This window comes from Alexandromys fortis, unplaced genomic scaffold (genome assembly GCF_014885135.2).
Source record: "Alexandromys fortis isolate MF-2015 unplaced genomic scaffold, M_Fortis_MF-2015_v1.1 scaffold_15, whole genome shotgun sequence".
NCBI classification, from domain to species: Eukaryota; Metazoa; Chordata; class Mammalia; order Rodentia; family Cricetidae; genus Alexandromys; species Alexandromys fortis.
The window spans coordinates 17,616,791-17,643,128 of record NW_026067911.1 but is presented as its reverse complement, the minus strand read 5'-3'; the positions used below and the strand labels follow the sequence as shown (position 1 = coordinate 17,643,128).

General features: G+C 44.3%; 1 protein-coding gene across 1 annotated transcript in view; it reads right to left on the bottom strand.

Annotated features, from left to right (window-relative positions):
• Positions 1-22,741, bottom strand: part of Foxo1 (forkhead box O1) — an 81,627-nt gene extending 58,886 nt beyond the window's left edge. Inside the window, exon 1 of the mRNA XM_050138277.1 lies at positions 21,985-22,741. Within this exon, the coding sequence (XP_049994234.1) occupies positions 21,985-22,599 (615 nt within the window). The 5' untranslated portion in view covers positions 22,600-22,741. The remainder of the gene's footprint in view (positions 1-21,984) is intronic.
• Positions 22,742-26,338: the final 3,597 nt, after the last annotated feature.

Below are 26,338 nucleotides of genomic sequence, written 5' to 3'. Positions count from 1 at the left end.
AAAAAGTAGAAAAGGGGTAAATATAACAAGAAGATACAAAAAAAGTTCAAAAGTAAGAAATTTGTATGAACATTTCCATTCTGCTGTTTTTGATTTGAGGCTTGAGGGTTGGGGAAGGAATTGGGCAACTCATTTTCTCAACAAACCCAAGACAACAGCTTGGACAACAAAGAGAAAAAGCTTATCAACAGAAGAGTCAGAAAGTAGGGAAGGCCCTCGCTGTCTACCGGCAGAGAGCACAGCCTGTCTGACCCTCTGTGACAGTCCAACCTCCAGGGGTGAAGAACTGGGGTCACAACAATCTTGCAGGAGCTGGCTCTTTCCCTCCACCATGCACTTTTCTGGAATCATTAGATTGGCGGCAAGCACCTTTTTACCTGAATGCCAGCTCACCTGCCCTCTCTCCACCCCCAAAGAGCTTATTTCTCAACCTCAACATTTTTAATTTTGTGGGCCAGATAATTCCTTGTTGAAGGAGCCTGGTCCTGTGTACTGTGGGGTGTTCTGTAGTACCTCTGGTCCTTAATCACTAGGTGTCAATACCAAACACTATATTCTTAAGAAGTTATAACAACCAGAAAGTTTCCTGAATTGCCAAGTGTACCAGGTGGAGAAAAAAAAAAAGAAAAAAAAAACCCTGAGAATATTCGCCTATTCTTTTGTAGAATGCAGACATACTTAGAATCTTCCCCCTTCTCTCTGAAAAATCTACAATTTAAATAATAAGAACAAGAGGCAACAGCAGTCTTTGTTCTACATGAAAACCCCATGTCTTAACCTTCCACAATCCTAGAAGTGTTCTTGCTTTAGACAAGGAGACCAAGAGTTAAATGCTAACTGATTCAAGCTTAAACTAGGCAATTTCGGTTAGATTTTGACACTGTTTAAGGTTCTTAACATCACAGGACTTCTGTAAAAAGAACTCTTGTACTTAAGTAAACAAAATTCTACTATTTTAAAATTAAAACTGTGTTCAAAAGTACTAATTGTGTGTTTCTATTAATCATTTGCTCAAGAAAAGGTAGCTTGGCATACAGTGATACACACCTTTAATCCCAGTGATGTGGGATGGCCTTCTGTATATGTACTGCTTTTATTGGTTGATGAATAAAGATGCTGCTTTGGCCTATGGCAGGGCAGAGTAAAGTCAGGCAGGAAATCCAAGCAGAGATATACAGAGAAAGTAGTAGGCAGTCAGAAAGACGCCATGCAGATGCCGAAGGAGGCAGGTGCCATGTAGCTGCCCAAGAAACAAGAGGTAACAAACCAGGAGCCTCATGGTAAAATACAAAATAATAGAAAAGGGTTAATTTAAGATATAAGAGCTAGCTAGACAACAGCTAATTGCCTGAGCTGTTGGCCAGTGCTGCAATTAATTTGTGTGATTACTCGGGTCTGGGCAGTAGGGAAACGCATGAACAGTCTCCACTTACAAACCAGCACTCAGGAGGCAGACGTGGGTGGATCTCTGTGAGCTCAAGGCCAGCCTGGTCTTCAAGGCAAGTTCCAGATCAGCCAGGAAAAAAAAATTTTTTTTCACCAAAAAAAACCCCAAATGGTAATATGCCACCACTTCATATAAGCAATACCATGTAAAATGACTCAAAAGAATGAATCAATGTGAGTCATGAGTCTTAAGTCTATCCAGAAAAGAGAGGATGTTTGGGCAGGGCTTGGAAGCAGGGTTCTACACCAACCCAGATGAAACTATGAATGTCTCTCTTTAAGTCATAGCGTTTCTGAGATCCCAGATAATTTCCCTTTCTGCTATAACAAAGTGGTCACAGAACTTCATGCACTCAATCAGTTTACATGTTTTGTTTTGCTTATTAACTACCCTGGAGTTTTGCTATTCACTATCACTAGGCTGCCTTCCACACGCTGGGCAAGTTCTCTACTACGGAGCTACAGCCCTATCCTCCCTATCCACTTGTTGAGACGAAGTCTCAAACTCGTGTTCAAGCGATTCTTTTGTCTCAGCCTCAAAAAGGCAAGACTACAGGCACATAAATAATCTTCCTTTTTCATGCTTCTAGGTATTCCCCAGTCCAACAGAAGTTTCTCTAAAACATAAAATCTAAGAGGCAGGGTGTGGTCGCATAAGCATTTAATCTTGTCACTCAGTAGGCAGAGACAGGCATATATGAGCCTAGACTACAAAACTGCATTTCAAACCATCCAGGTTTATACAGTGAGACCATGTCTAAAAAAATAAACCAATAACAAGGAAAAAAAAACAAAAACAAAACAAATAAAAAAAAACAACAACAAAAAGCCTCCAAGGGGCAGCAGTCACCCTCCTGCTGCTGCTCTTCCGAAGGAAGGAAAGACTGGGCCAGCTGGGAGGGCAGTGTCCAAGTCACTGATCTGGATACCAATGTGAGTGTTGGTTTGAGAAATCATTCCAGAATGTGCTTCTCCCTTTTCCCCCGCCCACCTTACCTCAAGTTTAATACATATGGTTGTACTTTTCATATGAAATAAATGTAACTGCTGTACACTGCTATAAACTTATGAAGAATAATCTGCAAAAAAAAAAACAACAAAAAAAATCTCCAACAACAAAACCCTTCAAAGGCACAATAGTACCTACCCTTAACCTCCTTGTTACAGAATTATGAAGATATATCTGTATAGTCTTTGTTATTCTTTGGGTTCTGGTTTGTTTATATTTTAAAGTATTCTACAGAATCACAAAGCCAGTAGCCTCTCAGTTCCACTGAATTCTAAGGCCAAGCATTTTGAGTAATGCTATGACGTAATTACACTCTCTCTTGAAGTATTTCAACTTGTCTACAGTATTTCTCAGTAGTAGTAGTAGCCCCATTTTACAGATGAGGGTGCTGGTACAGTTATGACGTGACTTTCAAGGTAAGAATTTTATGGCTAACAATCCAGGAACAGAGCCCAAGCCTCCTAATATCTACTACAGAATCACAGCCAGAGTTAGGCTCTTGAGGATATTACAAAAGACAAACTCTAGAGCTGGGCAGTGATGGCGCACGCCTTTAATCCTAGTACTCAGGAGGCAGAGGCAGGCCTCTGTGAGTTCGAGGCCACCCTTATCTAAGAGCAACATCCATGACAGGCTCCAAAGCAAGACAGGAGACAGAGAAATCCTTTCTCGAAAAACCAAAAAAAAAAAAAACCTAAAAAGGTTTTTGGGGGGGGAAATGGCTGGGGGTGAAAGAAGACCAGACAGAAGCCACTGTGTGAGAACAAAATCCAAACGAAACTGGAAGAAACTTCAAGACATGAGAAAGACAAAAATGGGTCAGGCAGAGCGGCACATGATTGTGATCCTGGCACTCACTCACACTCTCACGCATGCACTAGAGAGAGGGTGGGAGAGGAGAAAGAAGTGCATGCAAGTGCTTCATGATGCACCGGGTCGCACAGCTCCTGCCGACTCCGGCGGTCAGACAGCGCTAGAAACTGGAGATCCCAATGACGCACAGCCAAACCTCTGTCTTATCTATTCTTCACCCAAAAAAGGCGGTACTATACCCCATGTCATTCAGGCACAGAAAGCAAACTTCCTGCACATTTTGCCTCCTTTTGCTAACGTAAGAAATTTCTCTAGTCCATGACCTCATAATTTTAAGGCCAGATATTAAAATACAAACTTCCAAATGTGAAGGCAGGCAACACTATTCTTTATTCTTCACTTTGTATTTTTTTTTAAAGAATCTATTTGGGGTCCTACATTTTGGCAATAATATTCAAGTACATAAAACTAAGTTCTCAAAGAAACTTCTACAACTTCAGCCTGGTTAGTTGAGAGAATAAAATTTAGGGGCTGGCTTCATGCCTCTAATGGGAAATCAGCCACAAGCTAATTCAATGCAGCTTCCTAACCCAAAGCAAGATGTGTAGAAGGGGTAATTTACAGAGAAATAAACCAGTGTAGTAACACAAATTTTTTCTTTTATTTACTGTTTTGGTTAATTTTTCGGACAATTCCATCTATGCATTCATATATCTTGATCATACACAACACCCATTACCTACTGAAACCCTCGATCCTCTCCAACTAATCCCCTCTTCCTTTCATGAACACAAGGAGAGCTCATTTACTGGAGGCACAAGCAACTTCCCAGCCACTACACCACTGAAGAAAATGTCTCCCAGCGTTTTGTTTTTCTCATTATTATAGTGTGGAGAAAGGGTATTCTTAAAAGCCTCCAAATGGCCAACCAAACAAAGGATATACTGTATCAAATGATTTAAAACCCATTTAAAAACAAATTAAAGAACATATACACAAAATAAAAGAGCTGGCGAGATGGCCCAGTGAACAGCACTTGCTGCTTACACAGAGGTCCCAGGTTCAGTGCCCAGGGCTAACAATCTTCTCTAACTCCAATTCCAGGGGGCCCAATGCCTTCTTCTGGCCTCTATGGGAACCAGACACACTGTGTGTGTGTGTGTGTGTGTGTGTGTGTGTGTGTGTGTGTGTGTGCGCGCATGCACAGGCAAAGCATGCGTGCACATAAGATATAAAACTAATCTTTAAAAGCTGATAAAATACAATTCTGTTTAAGTGAAGTGTGGTGGGCTCACATCTGTAAGAAATCACTGAGGAGGTTCAAGCTGGAGGATCACTCAGAGTCCATACTAGGCCAGGCGGTGGTGGTGCAGGACTTTAATCCCAGCACTCAGGAGGCAGAAGCAGGCAGATCTCTGAGTTCAAGGCCAGCCTGGTCTCTAGAGCAAGTTCCAGGACAGGCTCTAAAGCTAGAGAAACCTCTAAAAACAAAACAAACAAACAAAAAACAGAGTATAGACTAGTCTTGGGTACATACTGATTTTCAGGACAGTCAGTGAGACCCTGTCTACTAAAAAAAGTAAAAATCTTTCCAAGACATCATGGTGGCCCATTTTGTCACCTGAGCACTTTATGAGGTCAAGGCCGTCCTTAGCTACACAGCAAATTTGAGAGTAAGGTGGTCTACTCGAGATGTCTTTTTTAAAAAAAGAAATCAGTTTAAGCTAAGACTCCAGGACTTCTTATTGTATTACAAAGATCAATAAGCTTAAAACCCTTAAACTAAAATCTATGAACTAGGGAACAAGTGACATCAACACTGAGAACATCACCAAAATCTGCCAAACATCGAATCTTCTACTTGCAATGCCTCTGAACAGGATTAATTCTATTAATAATGCAATGACTATACCCAAAGGTGAGAGCCAATACAAAGGTGTTACACCATCTATAAACTCACACTAGCAATCAGCAATGTGAAATTTGCTCAAATCAAATACTTTAAATTGGAAAGAAAAGAGATGAAAAAGCAAAGAGGCAGAAAAGTTGGGGAGGGAGGGGACACCTTCATTTATTACAAATCCACTCAGATTCTACATTAAGAAGGCAGTTAAAAACAAAACAACTGGCTTTGGTCAAACCTGCATTTCCACCAGGCTTGACCCAAGATGAAAAATGGAAAAGTAACAAACAGAAAGCAATCCTATGGGGCTGGAGAGATGGTTCAGTGGTTAAGAGCACTGGCTGCTCCTACAGGGGACCCCGGTTCAATTCCCAGCACCCACGTGGCAGTTCACAACTGTCTGCAACTCCAGTTCCAGGGGATCCGACACCCTCGCATAGGCATGAATGCAGACAAAACACCAATGCACATAAAAGAAAATGAAATAAAATCTACTTAAGAAAGAAAGCTTACTGATGCCCCATAGGATGGATTCTGAAGAACCATATCTTCTGTAGAACTCTAGCTTAACTGCTTGCCTCAATTTCTGGACATCTGAATTCTAGGACAATTTAAAACAAGTCATTATTTATGGTACTTCTGATTAATTTAAGAAGCAGGTGTAATTCAGTGCTATAGCAGCATACAGCTTTCCTCAGCTTGAACTACTCTTATGGCAGGCAATAGTCTGGAAGAACGATCAGCAAAATGCCAAATTTCAGTTCATTTTTTTTAATTTAATGTTTTTATTTATTATGTATACAGTGTCCTGCCTGCAAGTACACCTGCATGCCAGAAAAGGGCACCAGATCTCATTGTGAGCCACCATGTGGTTGCTGGGAATTGAACTCAGGACCTCTGGACGCACAGCCATTACTCTTAACCTCTGAGCCATCTCTCCAGTCCCCCCCCCCCAAATTTCAGTTCTTATTGTAAAATGTATATGGATGCAAAACTGTTCAAGGACTTCAAAAATCCAACTAGTTAAAAAAAATTATTCCAAACAAACGAAAAGAAATACAATTACAGAATTTTCTTGCTCTACACTTAACCAAATATTTTCCTCATCTCAAACTTCTATAACGTATGCCAATTCACCACACCCAGCAATGTCATCAATACCTTCTTCATGCATTCCAGACTCATTTCCCCACCCACCCATTCTCCATCCTGTTCCACCTCTGGTTGAAAAGCCCAAGTGTGTACTTCCCCATGCTATCACAGGAAGCAAAACGAGGGAATTCCAGTTAAACTGAGGATGTCAAACTCCCAGACAGAATACCAAAAGTTATGTCCCATATTTGGCTAAAACATTACCAATGCATTTATAAACAGAAGATGAAACTGCACATTCAAAAGCTTTCCGCTTATAAAAAAAACTAGAAGATTAATTGGGTTTTTAAAGCCTATCTCAGTATGCTGTCCTAGGAATACTCAAGTCCATTTGTTCAAAGACCATCTAACAAGTCACCCAGTTTGACGACTCCAGTGGGTTTTTGGTGCAATATGCTCCTAAAACTTTTGCAGAAAGATGGCTGCAGCTTATTTGAGGTCACAGCAAAAGCAACCTAAGAGGGCATGGTATCTGTCCCTACCAAAGTAAGCTTTTCTGCAAAAGGCTCCTCAGAGATAAAACCCTGGAGAATCCAACCCAGAGTCTCAGGTACACCTCTACTAAAGAGCTACACTCTGACCCAAATCAGTTTTCTAGGTGAGTCCTGAAATAACCCCAACAAGCTAACAACAAGTAAGCACAACACAACAAACAGGACAGGTGGCAAAGGGAAAGTACAGGTGACTTCATTGCAAATACCAGGCATGTTCTCAGTTCAGTCTGGGCCAGGAGTGGTGGGGCATGTCTAATACCCTCTACTTGAGACCGAAACAGGAAGATCATGAGTTCCCAGCTAGTCTGGACTATACCGGGCCAACCCCAACTGCAGAGACAGTCCCTGTCTCAAAATGAAAATATAAAAGCACCTTAAGGCAGCATCACTGGATTACTGAAATAGAGCATTATAGAAGGGTTACCATGAGCAATGTTGTCAAAAACAATACAAAAGGCAAGAAGTTTCCAATTGTATCAAAATGTGCCCAATTATAGAAATTTTAATTTGATCAAATACTTCAGCAGAGAACTCCCAAAAGCAATAAACCAATGTTAAGCATTTTTAAATTAGTAATTCTAACCAGATGTGATAATGTATGCCTATAACCCAGCACTCAGGAGGCAGAAACAAGAGAACTATGGTAAGCTAAAGCCAGTCTAACCTATACTGCAGGTCAAAGCTAACCAGGGCTACACTGCCTTAAGACCTTGTCTCTAAATAAACAAAAAAGAAAAGTGTTCTACAGTAACCTGAAAATTTTTGTAGCAATACAAATCTGAGATCTACAGAACTTATTCTATTTTACCAATTCCATCCCAAGAAAGTACTACACACACACACACACACACACACACACACGTGAGTCTTTCACATTTGATATATTCAAATCTCATGACAGGTCACCAGGAAGAAAGCTAAAATCCTAATATGCTGACTGAAAGAGACCCAGTTGATCACACATATTGGAGGAGGGAGCTGTAAAATGGTACACAGGGTTTTTTTTTTTTTTTTTTTTGCATTCACTGCATGCAAATTTCATGAGGGTTTCTTTATCTACTTATTCGGAGAGTAAAATTTTCCATTAAATTTAGAGATTCAACCAGCTAGCGACCCAGTACACAAACAACCTCAGTAAGTGCTGCCAGCTTCCCTCTCCTTGGCGTCCCTTCCCCTTCCTCCCCCTCCACCCTCTCAGGAATTAGGCCTGTAGAGAAAGCTCCCAGATGCACATGGGGGCAAGTGTAAGTCCTTAAATGGAGTCTGATACTGAACTCTTCTCTGACAGTCATGATTCTCAAGTGAAGCCTTGTAGCAAGAGTTATAATACCACATCACCTCTGATAAAAAGTTACACTGACCAAGCACATACATCTCTCTTGATACTCTGTATACAATCCGACATTTAAGGCTATGGAATAGTGACTAAAACTTTTCTCAATCAAGACAAAAACACACGTTTTGACCATTACTAACTCAAGAATCTGTCAAAATAAGGTCTCCAGTTAAACCATGTGCAAACCATTTCCTTTGACTCCAGGCAACCAAACTGTCTCAAGCACTTGACACTTGTACAAATGTTTACAGGATTTCATCTTCAAGTTTTGAAGACACAATATTTATTTGTGAGTTCGGGAATTAAGTGTTGCTGTAATTTCCCCCCCCCCCAAATTAGACTAGAAATCTCAGTGCACGGATTGTGTGGATATGTAGTAGTGTTGTATCTTACCCTTGCCTCCCTACAAAGAGAGAAGATCCCGTGTGTGAAGATTTTTTACCCAGACAAGGATTTTTCCCTTGGCCATTTGCACGGCAGGCTTCTAGATTTCTAGATTTTCTAGATTTAAAAATAGAAACAGAGGAAGGAGAGATGGCTCCGCAGTTAGGAACACCAGCTGCTCTTGCAGAGGACTTCAGTTCAATTCCCAGCACACATGTGTTGGCACACAACCATTAAACTCCAGTCCCTGGGGTCCAATGCCCTCCTCTGTTCTCTGTAGGCATTGCACACAGGCAAGTAGTCAAAACCACATCAAATTAGGGGGGGGAGGGGAGTAGTTTTAAAAGAGAAACAGAGAAAAGGAAGAGAAGTAAAGAAAGAGGAAAAACTCTGAGCCTCTAGGCTTCAGCTAACTCACCTGAACTTGGGGCCACTGAAAAGATAACCCTTATCTTCCCACATAATCTAAACTAGTGTCCCTATCCTCTCTCCCTCCCTTATCTTACTTCCTTAGGCTCCTCCCTTGCTTAAGATCTGAATTTGACTTCTTGGGTATCACTGCTTTCTATAGCAGCTACAATAGGCAGCCACTATGAGATTAGATATCAGGGTCATTTAATTCCTTCTCAAAGTTTTAACTGAGAAACACAATTATGAAGGTACTTCACAAAGCCAAGTTGGTACTTTTAACAACTTAAGGATGGGAAGAAACATGCCTGTAAACAGAAAAATATTTTTTCTCAAATCCAATACTTATAAAGTTCCTGGTCTAATACAAGTAAAGATTCACAAAACCATGACCTATTTTCCAGATTTGGGAGGAACAAACAGCAATGGAGAAACCCACGTAGTCAGGAAATCTCTTCATTTTTTACACTAAAAGCAGACTCCTCCCTTCTTCCCACTCTTCCCCTAACCATAGCTTCACTCTAACCAGATGAAGATGGGCAGTTTCTCCATGGCTGTTAAGGTCCTAGATATGTCATTAGGATGAGTTCTTAACTCATGCCACAAATGGCACACTGTAATTTAAGACAAATATCACACATCAAGGTAGAGTTTTGGTTCCCGGAGATTGAAAGTCACTGACACTGAATCTCAGTGAGAAAGGGGCAACCTCAAGGTTTCCATGGGCGGCCAAGTTGGGCTTCCTGCACACTGCAGCAATTCTCAGGGGTGTTGTGTTGTAGACCGAGACAGTACGGCAGAGGGACCATTCTCTACAAATGCAGAGGTGTTTTCATCCCAACAATTAAAGAACGCACCTAAAGAAGTCGGAAGTGACAGGGATCTTAGAAGAAAAGATTCCCCTCCCCCCAGATGTACAAGCTGATTTCTACCTCTCCTCCATGAGGCAGATAATACCCTATACTTTTCCCATTGCAAATTACAGTCAAGAGGAGACACAAATTAAAGGTCAAAGGCGGTTGACAGTATCTCTCTACTTACAAAATGAAGGGTGTGGGGGGGGATTGGGTTGAAATTCAGAACTGCACTAAATTTAAAAACATAAGTATCATTTCAAATTTTTTAAATCAGTTGATTCCCTTAGCCTAGTATAATAAACCATCATACACGTGCGGTAACTAGTGTGTTCTAAAAACTATTTTCTCCATGGAACATACACATAAAACCTGCCAACAGTGGGCTCTTCAGTTTATGTTTAACTGTCTCCCATCCCCCAGAAGGTTATCTTTCATATAAAATATTTCCTAGTACTGCTATAAGCACACTACTAAAGCAGCTACATTGTATCTAAAATGGCTCCTCAGCTTTAATAAATTTTTATGTATGAACCTTTTGTTATGCCATAATAAAGTTGTACTGCAGCCAGGCCTGATGGTACACTGCTGTATGTAACACCAGATACTGAGGATAGAGGGTCTTAAGTTCAATGCCAGCCTGGGCCACCAGTAAGACCCCCCCCCCCGCCATCTCCCCCCCCCCAAAAAAAGCTAGAGTGCCTGCCCAGCATGGGTTCACTTCATAACTGAGGAAGATCAGTGCTGCACAAACTATTTGGTTCATCACACACTAGTCAGGCATACTCTGTGTTCTGAACATATTTAATCTAGTCAACTGGCATTGTTTGAGGTTCAGACTTACTTTCAGAGGCTGGAGAGAGAGCTCAGTGGTGAAGCACACTTGTTCTTGTGGAGGACCACAGTGCAGTTCCCAGCACCCACATGGGTCTGATGTGTCTTGTCACCTCTTCAGGCAGTAGGCACATGCACAATGTACACAGGTACATGCAGGCAAAATACTCAGACACAAATAAACTAAATAAATCTAGAACCAAAACCAACCACCAAACAAAGCCACGAGGGTTAGGAGCGCGACTAAAGGGGCTTAGAAGCAAAAGATAGAAGAAACATTACCGCACCAGGGAGTTCTCTTTGCCTAGCCCAATATAATGCAGATATCAAGATACAGTGTGCAAAGCATGAAGTCCAGCAGTATCTCTGTCTGCTGCTCCTCTTTCAGCAACTGGAGACCTCAAACAACTCCAGCTTTCTAAAATTTAAAATGAAATTTCTGAAACTTAAATCAAAATGCCAGCCGGGCGGTGGTGGCGCACGCCTTTAATCCCAGCACTCTTTTGGGAGGCAGAGGCAGGTGGGTCTCTGTGAGTTCAGTGTCAGTTTGGTCTACAAGAGCTAGTTCCAGGACAGGCTCCAAAGCTACAGAGAAACCCGGTGTCAAAATATAAACAAAAAACTAAAATGCCTTATTTTCAGTACTCAAATGTTTGCTACTTAACAAGACTAAAATTCACACCCCCTAAACAGTTGCACCATTCCCACTATCTGCAACAAAATCAAAACCATAGAACAGAAGATGACTCAGTGGGTGGAAGTGCTTGCCATAAAAGCCTAACAGTCTGAGTTCCATCCCCAGAACCACTGTTCCGGGGACATTCCGACTACAGAGAGCTAGTGTGCACAACCCACATTTACATACACATTTCCTATGCACACCTTTCGGGTGAATGCAGACAATAAAAAAAGAGCTTTAGCACAGTGGGAGGGGGTGCACGCCCTTAATACCAGCGCACAGGGCAGAGACAGGCATCTCTGAGTTCAAGGCCAGCTAGCCTACAGAGCAAGTTCCTCCAGGACAGTCAGGGCTATAGAGAAACCCTATCTTGAAAACCAATAAAACCAAAGGCTACGAATCCTATAATAATGGTTCATAATAAAAAGCCACCAGGAAAAACTTCTAAATAATTTTAAAAATTATAATTATGTTTAAACAAGTCAAAGAAGACATGAATATACTCCAAGAGAATGAAAAAAAAAAGGATAAGTGAAATAAGGAAGGCAACTTAAAATAAAAATACAGCTAGAATTGCTGATGAAAACCCACATTGAATTAATGCTGAAAGGGATCATGTGGAAAACAAAGGTGGAGCCAGGAAACAAAGGAGAGCAACTGGATCCTTCAATAAAAGTCAATGAGAAATGTAAAACAATTTGAAACGCTAAGGAGAGATCATGGGAAAGCTTTGGGATCGCGTGGAAACACTTAACCATCAAATTACAAGAACAGAAACAGTTCAGTAAATTATAAAAGAAAATTTCCCAACTCTAGAGGAAGAGATACCCATCCAGGTACACCAAATGAACAGGACCTGAAAAGAAACTCCTAGACATAACCAAAACACTTGAAGCACAGAATAAAGAATGGGTACTGACAGCTGCGGACAGAAAGGTTAAGTCACTTACTTACAAAGGCAGGCCCGTTGGGCTGACACCTGGTTAGCTAACACAAGCTTCTAAAGTCAGCAAGGCCGGGAAAAACGTATTCCAAGCTCTGAATGATCCCCAGCAATAACTATCTGTTATAATACTCAGCAAAACTGTTAAAATTGAAAGAAAAAATAAAACTTTCCATGAAGAAATGGCTAAAGGAATTTGTGACCACTAAGCCAGCTCTCCAGGGGATACTTAGGTCTGAAGAGGACAAACATACCCAAGAATTCACAGGGAACAGACAATGCCAGGACACTTAAAAGAAGTCTGAGAAAACACCACAAAACCATCAATATAACAGGAGTTAATACACATCCGTCAATAATAACTCTTGGTATTAACTGTTCCAACTCCCCAGTAAAAGATATAGACTAGATCAGATTAGAAAATGGGCCATATATATGTGTGTGTGTGTGTGTATACATATATGTATGTGTACATATACATGTATATATATATCAAGCAAACAACTAAAAAAAAAGGCAAGCAATTATTTTATGAAAACTAATCAGAAGTGATAAGGGAGGTCACTTCATAGTCTCCAAAGGAACAATCTGCCAAAGATACTACAATTCTAGACACATATGAACCAAACACCTCCATACTACATAAAACACAGGACTTATCTAAAACTACGAATTAAACTTCAACACAGTAACTGTGGGTGACTTCAATATCCCATTCATACCAATAAAAAGGTTATCTAGACAAAAACTAAACCAAGAAACATTAAATAACACTATATAGCAAATGGACCTAACAGACATCTATAGAACATTCCACCCAAACATTAACGAATAATATGGTTTTTCTGAATGAGAAATGTGCCTGTGTTTAAACACTTGGTCCCTGTGGTGATCTGAATGAGAATGGACTCCACAGGCTCATTTATTTCACCGGAAAGTAAAACTGTTTGGAAGGTTTAGAAGGGTTAGGAAAGAAAGTATAGCCTTGTTGGAGTAAGAATACTCACTGTAGCTGGGCTTAGGTTTCAGAAACCCATGCCAGGTCCAGTGTCTGTCTGTCTCTCGGTGACTAAGACAGTTCCTCAGCTGGAGGTCTGGGAGGTTATGGAACCTTTAGGAGGCAGGAGCTTTCTGGAGGAATGATGTTACCAGGGGTGTGCTTTGAAGGCTCACGCTTTACCCCACCTCCTGTTCTCTCTTCCTGTTTGTAGATGAAAAATGTCATCAGGCAGCTTCCTGCTTGGTCCAGAAACACTAGGTTTTCCCAAATGGCTGCCTTTCCTTTCCTGCCATGATCAACTTTACCCTCCTGTCATTGTAGGCCAAAGCAAGCGGATCTTAGTTTTCTATCACAGTGAAGTCAACTGAGAGCAGACAAGGCAGGGACAAGACAAGAACCTGGAGGAAGGAACTGAAACAAAGACAATGAAGACTTTGCTGCACCCACAGTGGGCTGGACCTTCCCACATCAAATATTAACAAGAAAATACACCTACCAACTTGCTTATAAGCCAATCTGATGGAGGCATTTTCTCAGTTGAGGTCCCTTCTTTGAGGATGACCCTAGTTTGTATCATGTTGATAAAAAACAGACCAAAATAAAACCCTTCCTTCCTTCATTCCCTGTTGCCATATTTCCACACAGCAACAGAAACACAACCATTGTGAATACATATTCTTCTCTGCAGCCCATGAAGCACCCTTCAAAATCAATCACATGAGGACATAAAGCAACTCTAAAAAGCACAGGAAGAACCAGGCGGAGGTAGCGCACATCTTTAATCCCAGCGCTTGGAAGGCAGAGGCAGGTGGATGGATCTCTGAGAGTTCAAGGCTAGCCTGGTCTACAGAGTGAGTCCCAGGACAGAGCTACTCAGAGAAACCCTGTGTGTATGTTGGGGGGAGGGAGGAAATAAGTACAGAGAATCAAAGAAATGAACTGGGTGTTTGAAAAGATATAAAAGATTAAGAAATCTTTAGTCTAACTACTCAAATTTCAAAAAGACCAAAATTAATACAATTACAGGTAAAAATGGATACACTATAAAAGATACTGAGGAAGTTCAGAGAATCCTAAGAACAAACCTAAAACTTACATTACACTAATCTGAAATTTTAAAAGTAATGAAGTAACTTAAACAGACTCCTATAAGATTAACAGGAAAACTGCTACTCTGCCTAAAGCAATCTACTGATCCCAAATTTCAGAACGACTTTCACAAAAAAAAAAAGAAAAGAAAAGAAAAAATAATCTCAAAAGCATATAGAAATACAAAGGACCCAAGATAGCAAAAACATTCCTTAGTGATAAAAACATGGAAGTGTGATTTCTAGCAATAACGGCAGGGTACTGGCACAAAGACAGGCAGACACACTGATCAGAACAGAACACTCCTACAGCCGATTGATTTTTGACAAAAAGGTCAAAAGTACACATCCAAGAAAACTGGACATCTAAATGTAGAGAATGGAGCCAGAGTCTCACCTCTTGGCCCACTCAAAACTCAACTCCCAGAGATCAAGGCCTTCAAAATAAGACTTAAGAGAGGGGGGTAGGGACTATGTTTCCATTTACAGGCCCGAGAAAGACTTTCTGAACAAGACTCCCAGAAGTGTAGGCATTAAGATCAACAATTAATAAACAGAATCTCATGACCTAAAAAGATTCTGTACAGCAAAGGACACCATCATTCTAGAAGAGGCAACCCAAGAAATGGTGGGGTGGGGAGGAGTTAACAGCTATAAAACTAACATTGGGTCAGTATTTAGAATATACAAAGAACCCAAAAGATAAACAACAAAAACCCAACCAAAGAATACCACCCCCCCAAAAAAAAAATCATAAACACAAAAGCCAACAAAACACAATTAAAAACTGGGGCATGGAACTAAACAGAGTTCTCAAAAGAAGAAATACAGATGGCTGAGAAATAGTTTTTCAAACTGTACAACATCCTTAGCCATCAGGGAATGCAAACTAAAACTACTTTTAGAGATTTTTCTTACTCCAATCAAATAACTAAAATGAAAAATATAAATGTTAGCATGCATATTAATTATAAACGTCAACATATTAATTATAAACATTAGCATGCATAATGACGATGTATACTACAGCTGGGTGTTATGGTGCACAGCTTTAATCCCAGCACTTGGGAGGCAGAGGCAGGTGAAATTTATGAGTTGGAAGACATCCTAGTCTACACAGTTCCAGGTCAGTCAGGGATATATAGTGAGACACTGTCTTAAAAAGGAAAATGGATTACAAACTGGAACATGAACCGTGGCCATGTGTGTAGTGCTTCCTCAGAAAGCTAGAAATAGAGCTACCACATCTAATCTTGCTATCTCAGTTTTGGCCTTATTCTCCAGTAGTCTATAACCTACTAGAGGCATTTGCTGCTCTATTCACAATGCCTAGGAAACAAAAACAGCCAGAATATCCATAAATAATAAATGATACAAATTCACCACTGATGAATGGTGCAAACACACAATGAAATATCATCCAGCTATAAATAAAAACTAAATTATGAAATTCACAGGTAAATGGATGGACCTGGAAATAATCATTTTGAGAGAAGTAACCCAGACATAGAAAGACAAACACTGAATGTTCTCTTTCATATGTGATGGCTAGTTGTGAATCTTTAGATTTGTGTGTTTAAATTGGAGATTAAGGAAATCAGGAAACTAGCCAAGGGTCATGGAGGATTTCAAGAGAAGGGAACAGAACTTAGATGCATGGAGGCAGAAATGGAATTAATGGGAGGAATAAATGAGGTGTGGGTGGGAGGGAAAGGTAGAGGAGGGAGCATGGGGAAGGATAATTAACAGCAAAGACATCTGAAAAAAGTCATACAGAAACTATTATAGATGTTTCCTAACACACACACACACACACACACACACACACACACACACGGCATTTAAATGATATTATCACCCTATAACAGAGGAGGGTAGTGCAATGCTTTTTCTAGATCCCACAGGCTATCAAGTAAGAAACCTAGGTAAGGACTCCCTCATTTCAAATTGCTGGTCAGCAGGGTACCATAAATTCTCCTACTCAAACAAAGGACTATAGCTACCCCGCTGCTCTTAATCACCACCAAGAACTTGACAGTAAGACACTGTTGCTAAAGATACTACGTGTCTAAGTCAAAGGGTGCAGACAGATCAAGTTAGCCTTCACAGGGCTGGAAGGGTCTATGCGCACTATTAGGGGAGAAAAGTCATCCACATTCACACCCAGCTGTGAATCCAGAAAGCTAAAGCAATGGTTACCCTGGCAAGATCAGGCACGGGTGCGGTGATGGCATGAACGGTAGAGGAATAACCAACCACTTTCTTTTTTTTTTTTTAATATTTATTTATTTATTTATTTATTTATTTATTTATTATGTATACAATATTCTGTCTGTGTGTATGTCTGCAGGCCAGAAGAGGGCACCAGACCCCATTACAGATGGTTGTGAGCCACCATGTGGTTGCTGGGAATTGAACTCAGGACCTTTGGAAGAGCAGACAATGCTCTTAACCTCTGAGCCATCTCTCCAGCCCAACCAACCACTTTCTAACTGGATTTAAAGCTCACTTCTCAAAATGAAACTGGTACTATTTACTGGGCCAAACCCCACGGCTGGCTAGGTTATGAACTCTAGGAGAGAATCCAGAATTATTATGCTAAATTAGCATACTGATAAATTGTCCCCTAAAGTTATCTTAATAGCTATAGATTAGCTCATTTCTCCACACTCACCACAGTAGCCTCTTTTAGCAGTAGATTGCAAAGAGCCACAACTATTCAATGTGCAGAGAATAAGACTCTGGAATGCTTAGCTCTAAATGGGACCTCTAAATCCCATCACCACCAACACCTCCAAGACTCAAGAGACATCTTAGAAGAAGGGGCAGAAAGATTTGAAGAGCCACGGGTAACAGTTATATACAGCAAAACAGTATTTGTTGGGCAAGACAGGGCTAGGACTACAAGGCTAAGACCTGAACAAGGTCAAGCCAACCAAAACCACAGCATGGCTGTGGGAGTGGCTCCTAAGTTCCCACTCTTAGCTGAGGAGCTACCTACAGCTGATGGCAACAGAGGAAGGAGTCCTCAGAAGCTACCCACGCTCTAGTACATAGTCCTACACCCATGCACATACAGACAGCATTAAGTAGTCTCAGTGCATTTAACACCACAGCACAGGAAGCGAGGAGGGTAAACATGTTGGGGACAATGAGGGAAGAGCTGGAGGAGAGGGAATGGAAGGCAGATTTGATCAAAACATATGCATGTATGAAAAATCCTTAAGCAACAAACATGGAAGATCCTTCCTGCTGAGAAAAAGTTCATAGGAGAAGTGTAATAATAATGTTCTTCTATTTTTCAGATTTGGCATCTATTTTCTGTTGTGGAGACTTGGGGGGAGGGGGCTTGCTATGAAGCTTGGGTCAAATTTAGTCCTCTTGCTATGGTGTCCCACGTGGGAATACCACACAGGACTCAAATCTCTAAAATGTGTTTTAGCATGTAACAGCTAACACACACACACACACACAAAACACTTAGCTTCACTGTCTCCTAACCCGCCCCCATTCTCTTCATCTTCCCAGGTAGCCAGCATATTGCAGGTCTGAGGGTTTTTGTCTGAATATAAAAACGGTTTTAAGGTAACAACGTCAATGACCACAAAAAGAAAAAGCACCAGACACTAGAAATAGGAGCTGGGTAGGTGGGTCAAAGGTTAAGAGAAATTGCCACTTTTGTAGAGGACCAGGGTCTGTGACCAGTACCTACATCATGGCTCACAAACCACCTGTAACTCCAGGGTATCCAACACCTCTTCTGACTTCCATGGATGTCTACACATGGTGAACACATAGACACAATGAAATAGGAAAAGTACCATAAAGTCCTCTCCTCCGTCTCAGAAAGAAGGGCTCTCCTAAGCCATAGGTATGTGTGAACAATACAATAGCCACCCTCCAGTCAGACAGCTGCAGCTACTCACCTATAGACCAAAAGACTTAACTGCAGACTAAAGACAAATCTGAAGATATTAAGAAAATACACTATCATTTTATTGATAAATTTAAAGAAATTTCACTAAAATTAACAAGTAGTGAGCTATTTCACTATCTTAAATGTTAAAGTCAAGTAATTTTGTTGTTGCTGAAGCAGTGTCTCAGATACCCCAGGGGAGCTATCTAGCCAAGAATGACCTTGAACTTCGTATTCTCCTGCCTCCACTTCCCGAATGTTATGATGAATGCTGTGAGCACCAGCCCGCACACGCTGCACACAGGAATAAACCAAGGCTCTCCTGCATGCTGGGCCGTCTGAGCCCCCAGCCCTAAAACATGTTTTAAGTGTTCCATCAAAACAATAAACAAGAGTCAACTCAAAACCGCCACCTTAAAAAAAAAAAAAATCCAACACTATGTGCTCACAATTGCTACTTCCCAAGCTTCAGAAAGTCTATGCTAGAAAACATCGTGGAAATGAAGTTTCATGGTTTACAAATACTGTGCTATTTAAAAGACTCGGGTTTTCCAAGTGTTAAGTTCCACTCCTGTGTTACTTCTGACAGTTCCAGTCGTTAAAAAGATAAAAAATGCTGGGGGAGAGGGCCCTGGGCTGACCCCCTGGAGCTCATTTCAAGCCTGCCTGCCAAGTCCCTAACCAGCACAGGAAGAGACCCTATTGAGACCAGCGGTAGGGACTGAGGAAGACCTCCCATTCCAGGCATACCAGCTGACAAAAGTGTGCTTGCACACACAGCGAAAGACAGATGTTACTTACACACCATGTCCACAAACAGGAAAAGTATATGCTCAATGCTTGACTAAACAGTAAAAGGTTTTCTTTCATTTTCTTTGACTCAGATGGCCCAGAGTGCACTACGGAGCTAGGGATGATTTTTAACTTATGACCTCTTATCTCCAATTTCTGAATGCAATAGTGTCTATCGGGCATGTTTCACTATGCCCGGCTTTAAATTTATAATTTACTCTCCAAAAATGTCTGACCTGTATAGACAAATATGCACCATTTCCCTGTTTACCTGGGGACTACAGAGGAGCACTAGAAAAATAGCCTGCACCACCACACCCTGTTTCCACAGGGCTAGGCAGTGAACCCAGAATCTCCTGCATGCTAGGAGACCATTCTACCAACTGAACTATGTCCTGATTTCTAAAATTAAACGTTTGGACACTAACAGCTTTCCAGTTATTCTGTCCCTTGTAAAAGACTTTCCAATTCTCAGGGAAGTCCCAGGAAGTGGGTCACAAAGCACAGTTTAATTAACGACTCGGCCAGTTCTCAACAGCTAATCAGAGGAAACACTCTGCTCCAGAACTGCTTCTCCCTGGCACGACAACAGTTAAGTTCTGCTTCATTTGCATCTTAGAATCGGATTTTAAGTCGTAATATCATTTCTTCCTCTTATGAATTTTCAGGGTTATCTTTCAGATCTGAGAGTGAAACTTGGTTTTAACAAGTTATCACAACCGAATCTTATGAAAGCTTCAACCAGAAGACTAGTTCTGAGTTACAACGGTTCAGGTTTCCTCTTAAAATACCCCTTTACTAAGACTGAAAACACACTGGCCACAGCTTAGGGCACACCGACAGACTTCTTACAGTCAAGCATCTACTCCTTTGAAAATGTGGTGACTTGCTCCTCCACCCCAAAACTTGCCAGTTGCTCGAGCAACAGTGGCTAGACCTCCACTTCTGAAGAACCCTTCATGCTTAAGAAGTTTCTTGGCTCCAATGAGAAAAAAAAATTAAAAACACATAAATAATTACACTTGAATTATTAAGAAATCTAAAGGATGAAAATAAAATAGCTTTAAAAATATGAGCCAGAACTCTATTTTTCTAAAAACTAATTTTTAAAATTAAGGTATAGTTCTAGTGAAGAGTATCTTCACACAGCCATTTGAAAGGCAAACTAGAAATATCCGCAAACACTGACTTTATCTTTAAAGGCACTCAAACAAACTGAAGAAGGTTGTATCTCTTTCCAAAAACATAATTATACACTGTACTTCAAGTGTCCAAAGGGTTTTAGGCTTTGTTGTTGTTGCTGCTTTGTTTTAATGACAAATGCTTCATTTAACAGCTGAAGTTCCACAGATGATTAAAGCAGTCAAAAACTTAAGTCAAATTGGATTTTATAGAGAACCTCTATTTTTGTGAATTACAATATGAGAAATTGGTATTTTACTTTTTGGAACACTTGGTAAGAATATTGCATGTCAGATAGTATATACCTTTAAAACACAGTGTGGCAAAAATAAAACCACCCTGGCTCTTTCTCTAAGAACTTTCCTAAGGTGTGAGTAACTTGACCTTTTAGATCCTTTAACCACAGGGATGTGCGTGAAACCACCTTGCTGTAACAATCTCTGCTAGGCTGTACAGTCAAGACCAGGAAGTTGAAAAGCTAAACGCTGCTGCGTTCAACTGGAGAATCTTAAGATCTGAGTTCCACCTGTGCCGCCGCCGAGACCCTGTCAGCCAGGGGTGACCACCGCGAGAGTGACCCCGGTGCAACATCTCAATTCCTCCTCCAAAAGGCCCCAGGCCCTTACATCACCCACCACCACCAGGTAGAGACTTCGCAGTTCCAACTCCTGAGTCCTCCTCCCAGCCACCTTCAGAAAGGTAAACAAGGACCACGAGCACCTAAATCTACAAATCTGCAACCTTCCTTCGAGGCAGACCATCTTTGGCAATTCCCTAAGCGAGCACCCCACTTAAGACTTTGACCAAATACTTACTCAAAGCTCCCACTTGCCCCTCGTGGGTCGCTCCATGCTTTCCGGTTAGAGAAAGCACTCACAAACACCCCTGCAGAATCTAGTCACGAGTAGCAGCTTCGGCGCTTCCAATTAAAAGCGCCCCTCCCCAAGCAAGACCAAGTGTGGAAGCACTTCCCCGAGTGCTAGTGCGGCCTCCCAGGCTGGAGGCACTGGCCCTTTAAAGGCCCTAGCTTCCTGTGCACACGGTCCCTCCCTCCCCGCCGCCTCCCGCCCCGGCCAAGGGTCACACTTGAACTTTAGGTTGCCCAGAGCCTAAAAGCCGTGGCCGCCCACTTGCACGGGTCCGACACCCTACCCAGTGAGTGGGCACGCGCGACCACCTGCTCAGGCCACTTTGGATAAAAACCAAATCTGCACCGGCCTCGGGAACCTTCGGCTACTGCGGGCCTGCACCTAGCTCTGCCAGCCGCGCGTCTTTTAGCCAGTCCACCGGCAGCCGGAGCCCCGAAGGGTGCGTGTGCGGCAAGCGGGATGTCGCCAGGACTCCAGCTCAGACCTCAGTTGGCGGGTCGGGGACAACCTTGACCGCCAAAAGCTGGGAGAGTGGGTGCGCGTGTGGGCGGGGAGCAACCGCCCGAAGCCTCGCAGGTCCGGGGTGGCAAGTGGGGAGCCCTTCGAAGTGAACCCCCTTCGCTCCGACAGCTAGCTAACTTTCACGCCTGCTCTGGCGTTGCACTTAGTGCCCAAACAAGCCCTTTCCGGATCCCACTTCGAACTCCCTCGCTGCACCCGGTCCAAAGCTCCAGATCTCGGAGGATCCCCCGGCACACCTGCCATTTCACACCCGCTCTCCCCGCGCACGCCCTGCCATTTCCGGGACCCGCAAACCCACACCGCCGATCCTCCCGCCCGCCCCACCACGTCCCCCAGAGCCACCCCCAAGAGGCCGCTCACCTTCCAGCCGGCCGAGCTGTTGCTGTCGCCCTTATCCTTGAAGTAGGGCACGCTCTTCACCATCCACTCGTAGATCTGCGACAGGGTGAGCCTCTTCTCGGCCGAGCTCTCGATGGCCTTGGTGATGAGGTCGGCGTACGACAGGTTGCCCCACGCGTTGCGACGCGACGAACTGCTCTTGCGCGGCTGTCCCGCGAGTGGCCCGGCGGCGGCGGGGGGCACGGGTGGGGGCTGCGCCAGGGGCCCGGTCGGCGGGGGTTGCTGCGGCGGCGCCGGGTGCACGCAGCCCGCCTCGGGGCCCTGGAAGTCCCCGCACAGGCCCCTGCTGGCAGCAGCCGCGGCCGCCACAGCCACGCAGCCGGGCGCCCGCGCGAAGTCCTCACTCTCCTCCAGCAGGCTCAGGTTGCTCATGAAGTCGGTGCTGACAGCGGACGCCGAGGCCAGGGTCGCCGTGGCATCGGGGTTGGTGGCCGCGCCGCCCGACGGCGCCGGGCTGGAGGTGGTCGAGTTGGACTGGTTAAACTCCGGCCTGGGCAGCGGCCAGGTGCAGGAGCGCTGCCGAGGCAGCGGCTCGAAGTCCGGGTCGGTCTCCACCACCTGAGGCGCTTCGGCCATGGTGACCCCCGCCCCTCCCCCACCAGCAGAAAGGACCGGGAGCCGCGGCCACCGGGGGCGCGGAGCGGGGCGACCGGAGAGTCGCTCCGAGATTGGGGGCCGCGGTCAGCGGACGCACGCCGGAGCGAGGCGCGGCGCGGCGGACGGACGCGCCCAGAACTTAACTTCGCTGCTGGGCCACCGCGAGTCCAGGATCCTCCGAGTTCGTGGCTTGGACGGGACACGGACCAGGCCGCGGGGCCCGGCAGCTCGGGCGCCACACTCCTGCTGACAGGGCCGCGGACGCGAGAGCAGACGGGCGGACGCCGCGGGCCGCTCGCTCCTTCTCCCCGCGGCCGCGCGACAGCGGCGCTGCTGCCTGTTGAATGTGGCGGTGGCAGGGACTGCAGCGACTCCGCAGCCTCCCGACTTACGGGATCTGCAGAGCCTCCCCGCCCGCGGCGGCGCGCGCGCCGACCCGCCCCTGACTGACAGCCAGCGCGGCCAATGGACGCGCCACATCTCCGCCCAGCTAGCCAATGAGCGCGGGCCGGGGCGGGCGCTGCTCTCCCTCGGGAGGCGGCAGTAGGTTGGTGGGGGGTAGTGGGGTGTTTTTCTTTCTCACACACTTTTTTTTTTTAATCTCCGTTATTATTTTTCTGTAATTTTCAAGTGTTTCTGAGTCTCTCGCCTCTCAGAGTTCGGATTGTTCGGAGGCAAACCAGCGAGGAGGCGGCGACCATACTTTTGTTTACTACAGAGTGTAAACGAGTACTCCTCGGAGCTCAAACCCCGACTCGAGGGGTGGCGCGGGGCCGCAGCGCGCTCCCGGACGCGACGTGGGCGGCGGGGCGCCTCGTGGATTCCACTAAGCCCGCTCCGCCCACGCGTCTTCACGGAGCTCCGGGGAAGTCAGTGGGGTTTGTTTTGGAGGAATGTTTTCTTAAGCTGGCATCTGTCCGGGCCGCCCCAGAAGATCCTACAGTGGAGACCAATGGCTCTGCGGCTCCCTGTCCCCCCCCTTCCCCTTCCCACGTTACCCTTGCACACCTGCGAGCTGAGACGCTGCGGTTCGGTCCAGCCCCCAGCTGCCAGTCATCCTGAACCCTGAAGAGGTGCGGCTCGGGGGAGAAGACACTACGTTTGCACAGACACACAGATCCAGTAGCGCCTCGGATCTGAAGTCTTCTGTGGGAACCGCTTTCCTGCGGCGGGAATCTCACTGTCCCCCTGAGAACCGGAGTGGTGGCCAAAGGGTCAGGAGAGCGTTTAGAGACAACCTTAGTTAGCACTTTATTACCCCTGGGTTGCTTAGTTCTTTTAGAATGGAAGCGATGAGGTGTTGAGTGAAATCGAAAAAGGAGATCAGACCCAAGAGTTGGGGCACGGCCTCCACCCACCCCACCCCCCGCCCCGGGTCCTTTAAGCTTCCTGCTTCTGCGCCATCGGCCTGCTCCCACCTGCACCTCACTTTTCCCAGTGCGAGCTCCTACATCTGGATATCTAAGATCGGCAGCAGGGCCAGAGGTACAAAGACAATGATCCTTTTCGTCTTACCGAGCAGGAGAAAACGTTTCCTAGCTTGGTTTTCTGATTTGCTTTCTCTTTTAAGAGAAAGATGGATGGCATTTTCTTTTAATGGATAGGATGCCTTAGACTTGAAGATGAGTATTAGGGTTTTGAATGTGTCCAAGAAAGACAGCTCCTAATTTCCTGTTGCTGTTGCATTCCACTCTTCTTTCCTACGTGGAATTCTTCTGTTTAGAAGGAGGCATCTAAAAAAAGGCAGGTTCTTACAAAGGTTAAAACTATGTAGAGGTTTATTCCTCCTTGTCTCAAGCATCTCTCTAGACCAGGCCACTGTTTCTTCATAATCCTTTCATTGCAATGGTTTCCTAGTGATTTGAAAAGAGATGTGGGTGGCGATCCTGAACCAGAAGTGCTGGGGAGGGATGGGGGTTGGCTGTCATCTCTTCTCTTCGCCTTGACTAGAAATTCTGGCAGGTGGGGTCTTCTTTGGCAGCCGCTAGGAGACTTGAGTAAATCAGTGAGCATAAACGGACCACAAAGCACAACTCTTTGCTACTCCTTCCCATTCCTGTCCCAGAGTGCCGAGATGGGCCCACATTCAGACAGCCGCACCCTGCAATAGGAGGAGGATTAGTGGATCATTCTTGGCAATGGAGCCCAGCCGTGAATTTGGCCCTAACCTCATTTCTATTCCGGGTTTCACGGGACATGTTTCTCTGAGATAAGAGCATTTGATTAAAGGAGTTTTCTTAAATCTTTCCCCAAATCTTCAATTTCTCTAAGCCCACTCTCCCCTATTGTTTCTCTCAATAGTATGGGCTAGTGGGAGAGCACAGGCTTAGTGTGTGTGAAGAAGCCCTGAGTTCAGTACCAAAAAGGAAAAGAATTCGAGAAGCTGTACTGTCAGTGTCCTAATACAAAGGACAAAATATGTTTAAGGTGTTTTAAAAGGTTGATACAGACAATTATTCTACAGTTGTGTCAAAATGTCAGCTTACTGAAGCACAGGGCATTGCTGAGTGTCTCACTTGTTTCCTGACTTTGCCTGGTACAAACTCTTCTCAAGAAAAGCCTTGTGGAACCGTCACTTCCCAGCCTCGCAAGGATGGAGAAGTGTGTGAACGCAGGAGTCACTGGGAGAGCAGGCACCTACTGTGGGAATTTTGGAAGAAACAGGCGAAAAGTTATCTCTAGTTGAACTTTCTTTTCTGATAGCCCTGCAAAATGTTACATTTGGCAGTAAACGTGGAGCTTATCTCTGATCTCCTTTAATTAATAAGTATGAAGGCAGCACACTTAGAGGGTAGCAAGGGCCAGGGCTAGAGCTTCAGTCGCTTGCTTTCCCATCCATATCAGCACACCCAGAGAAGCATGAGCATCCCGTAACACCAGTGTATGCACAAACACTGCAGCCTGTGTGTGTTCTTTCTGCTAGTCATGGCTCATCGTAATCTCACTCAAATGAATTCCGCCAAGATGATGAGTCTTGGCTCAAAAGAAAGCTGGATTAAGAAAGCTGGACTTGTGACTTAGCCAGATGGGTGAGTCCCTGCTGAGTATGCACGGTGCCCTAGGTTCCAGCATGAACTCCATGAAGGTAGCACACACCAGTAACCCAGCACTTCAGGTGGAGAAGCAGGAAGGTCAGCAGTTCAAGGTGAGTTCCATGCTAGCCTGGGCTACACGAGACCCTGTCCCCCTCCCAAAAGAGGGGGGGGGGAGGAAGGATTTAAAAAGCAGAGTGGGGAAAAAAAGGAAGATCCTACAATAAAAGTTGTTTTCATGAGAAATGTCGGCTTGCCCGGAGAGGTGGTGCGGGCCTGGAAGCCCCGCCCGCAGGGAGGCAGAGGAAGTCAGATCTCTCTGGGTCCCAGGCCAGTCTCTCCTATGTCGTGGGTTCCATGCCAGCTAAGGCTATGCAGTGAGGCCTTGTCTCAAAAACTAACAAACAAATAAACAAATGTTTTAGCTGGAGCTAAAGGACCCACATCCCAGAAATTCTCAAGTTTTGGGTCTCCTGGGCTACAGAACGCGTTAAAGTCTAATTAGAAAAAGACTTCCTAAGACCCTGTCTCAAAATATGAAGGGATGGGGATACAGCCCAGTGGTAGAGACCGCCATCTGAGGCCCTAGGTTCAATCCCTGGAGTACTGGGAGAAAAAAAGAGTGGAAATAATAAGTAGATAAAATAGAGTTATGAGGGTGCAAGTGTGGCTCAGTGGTGGTCTGT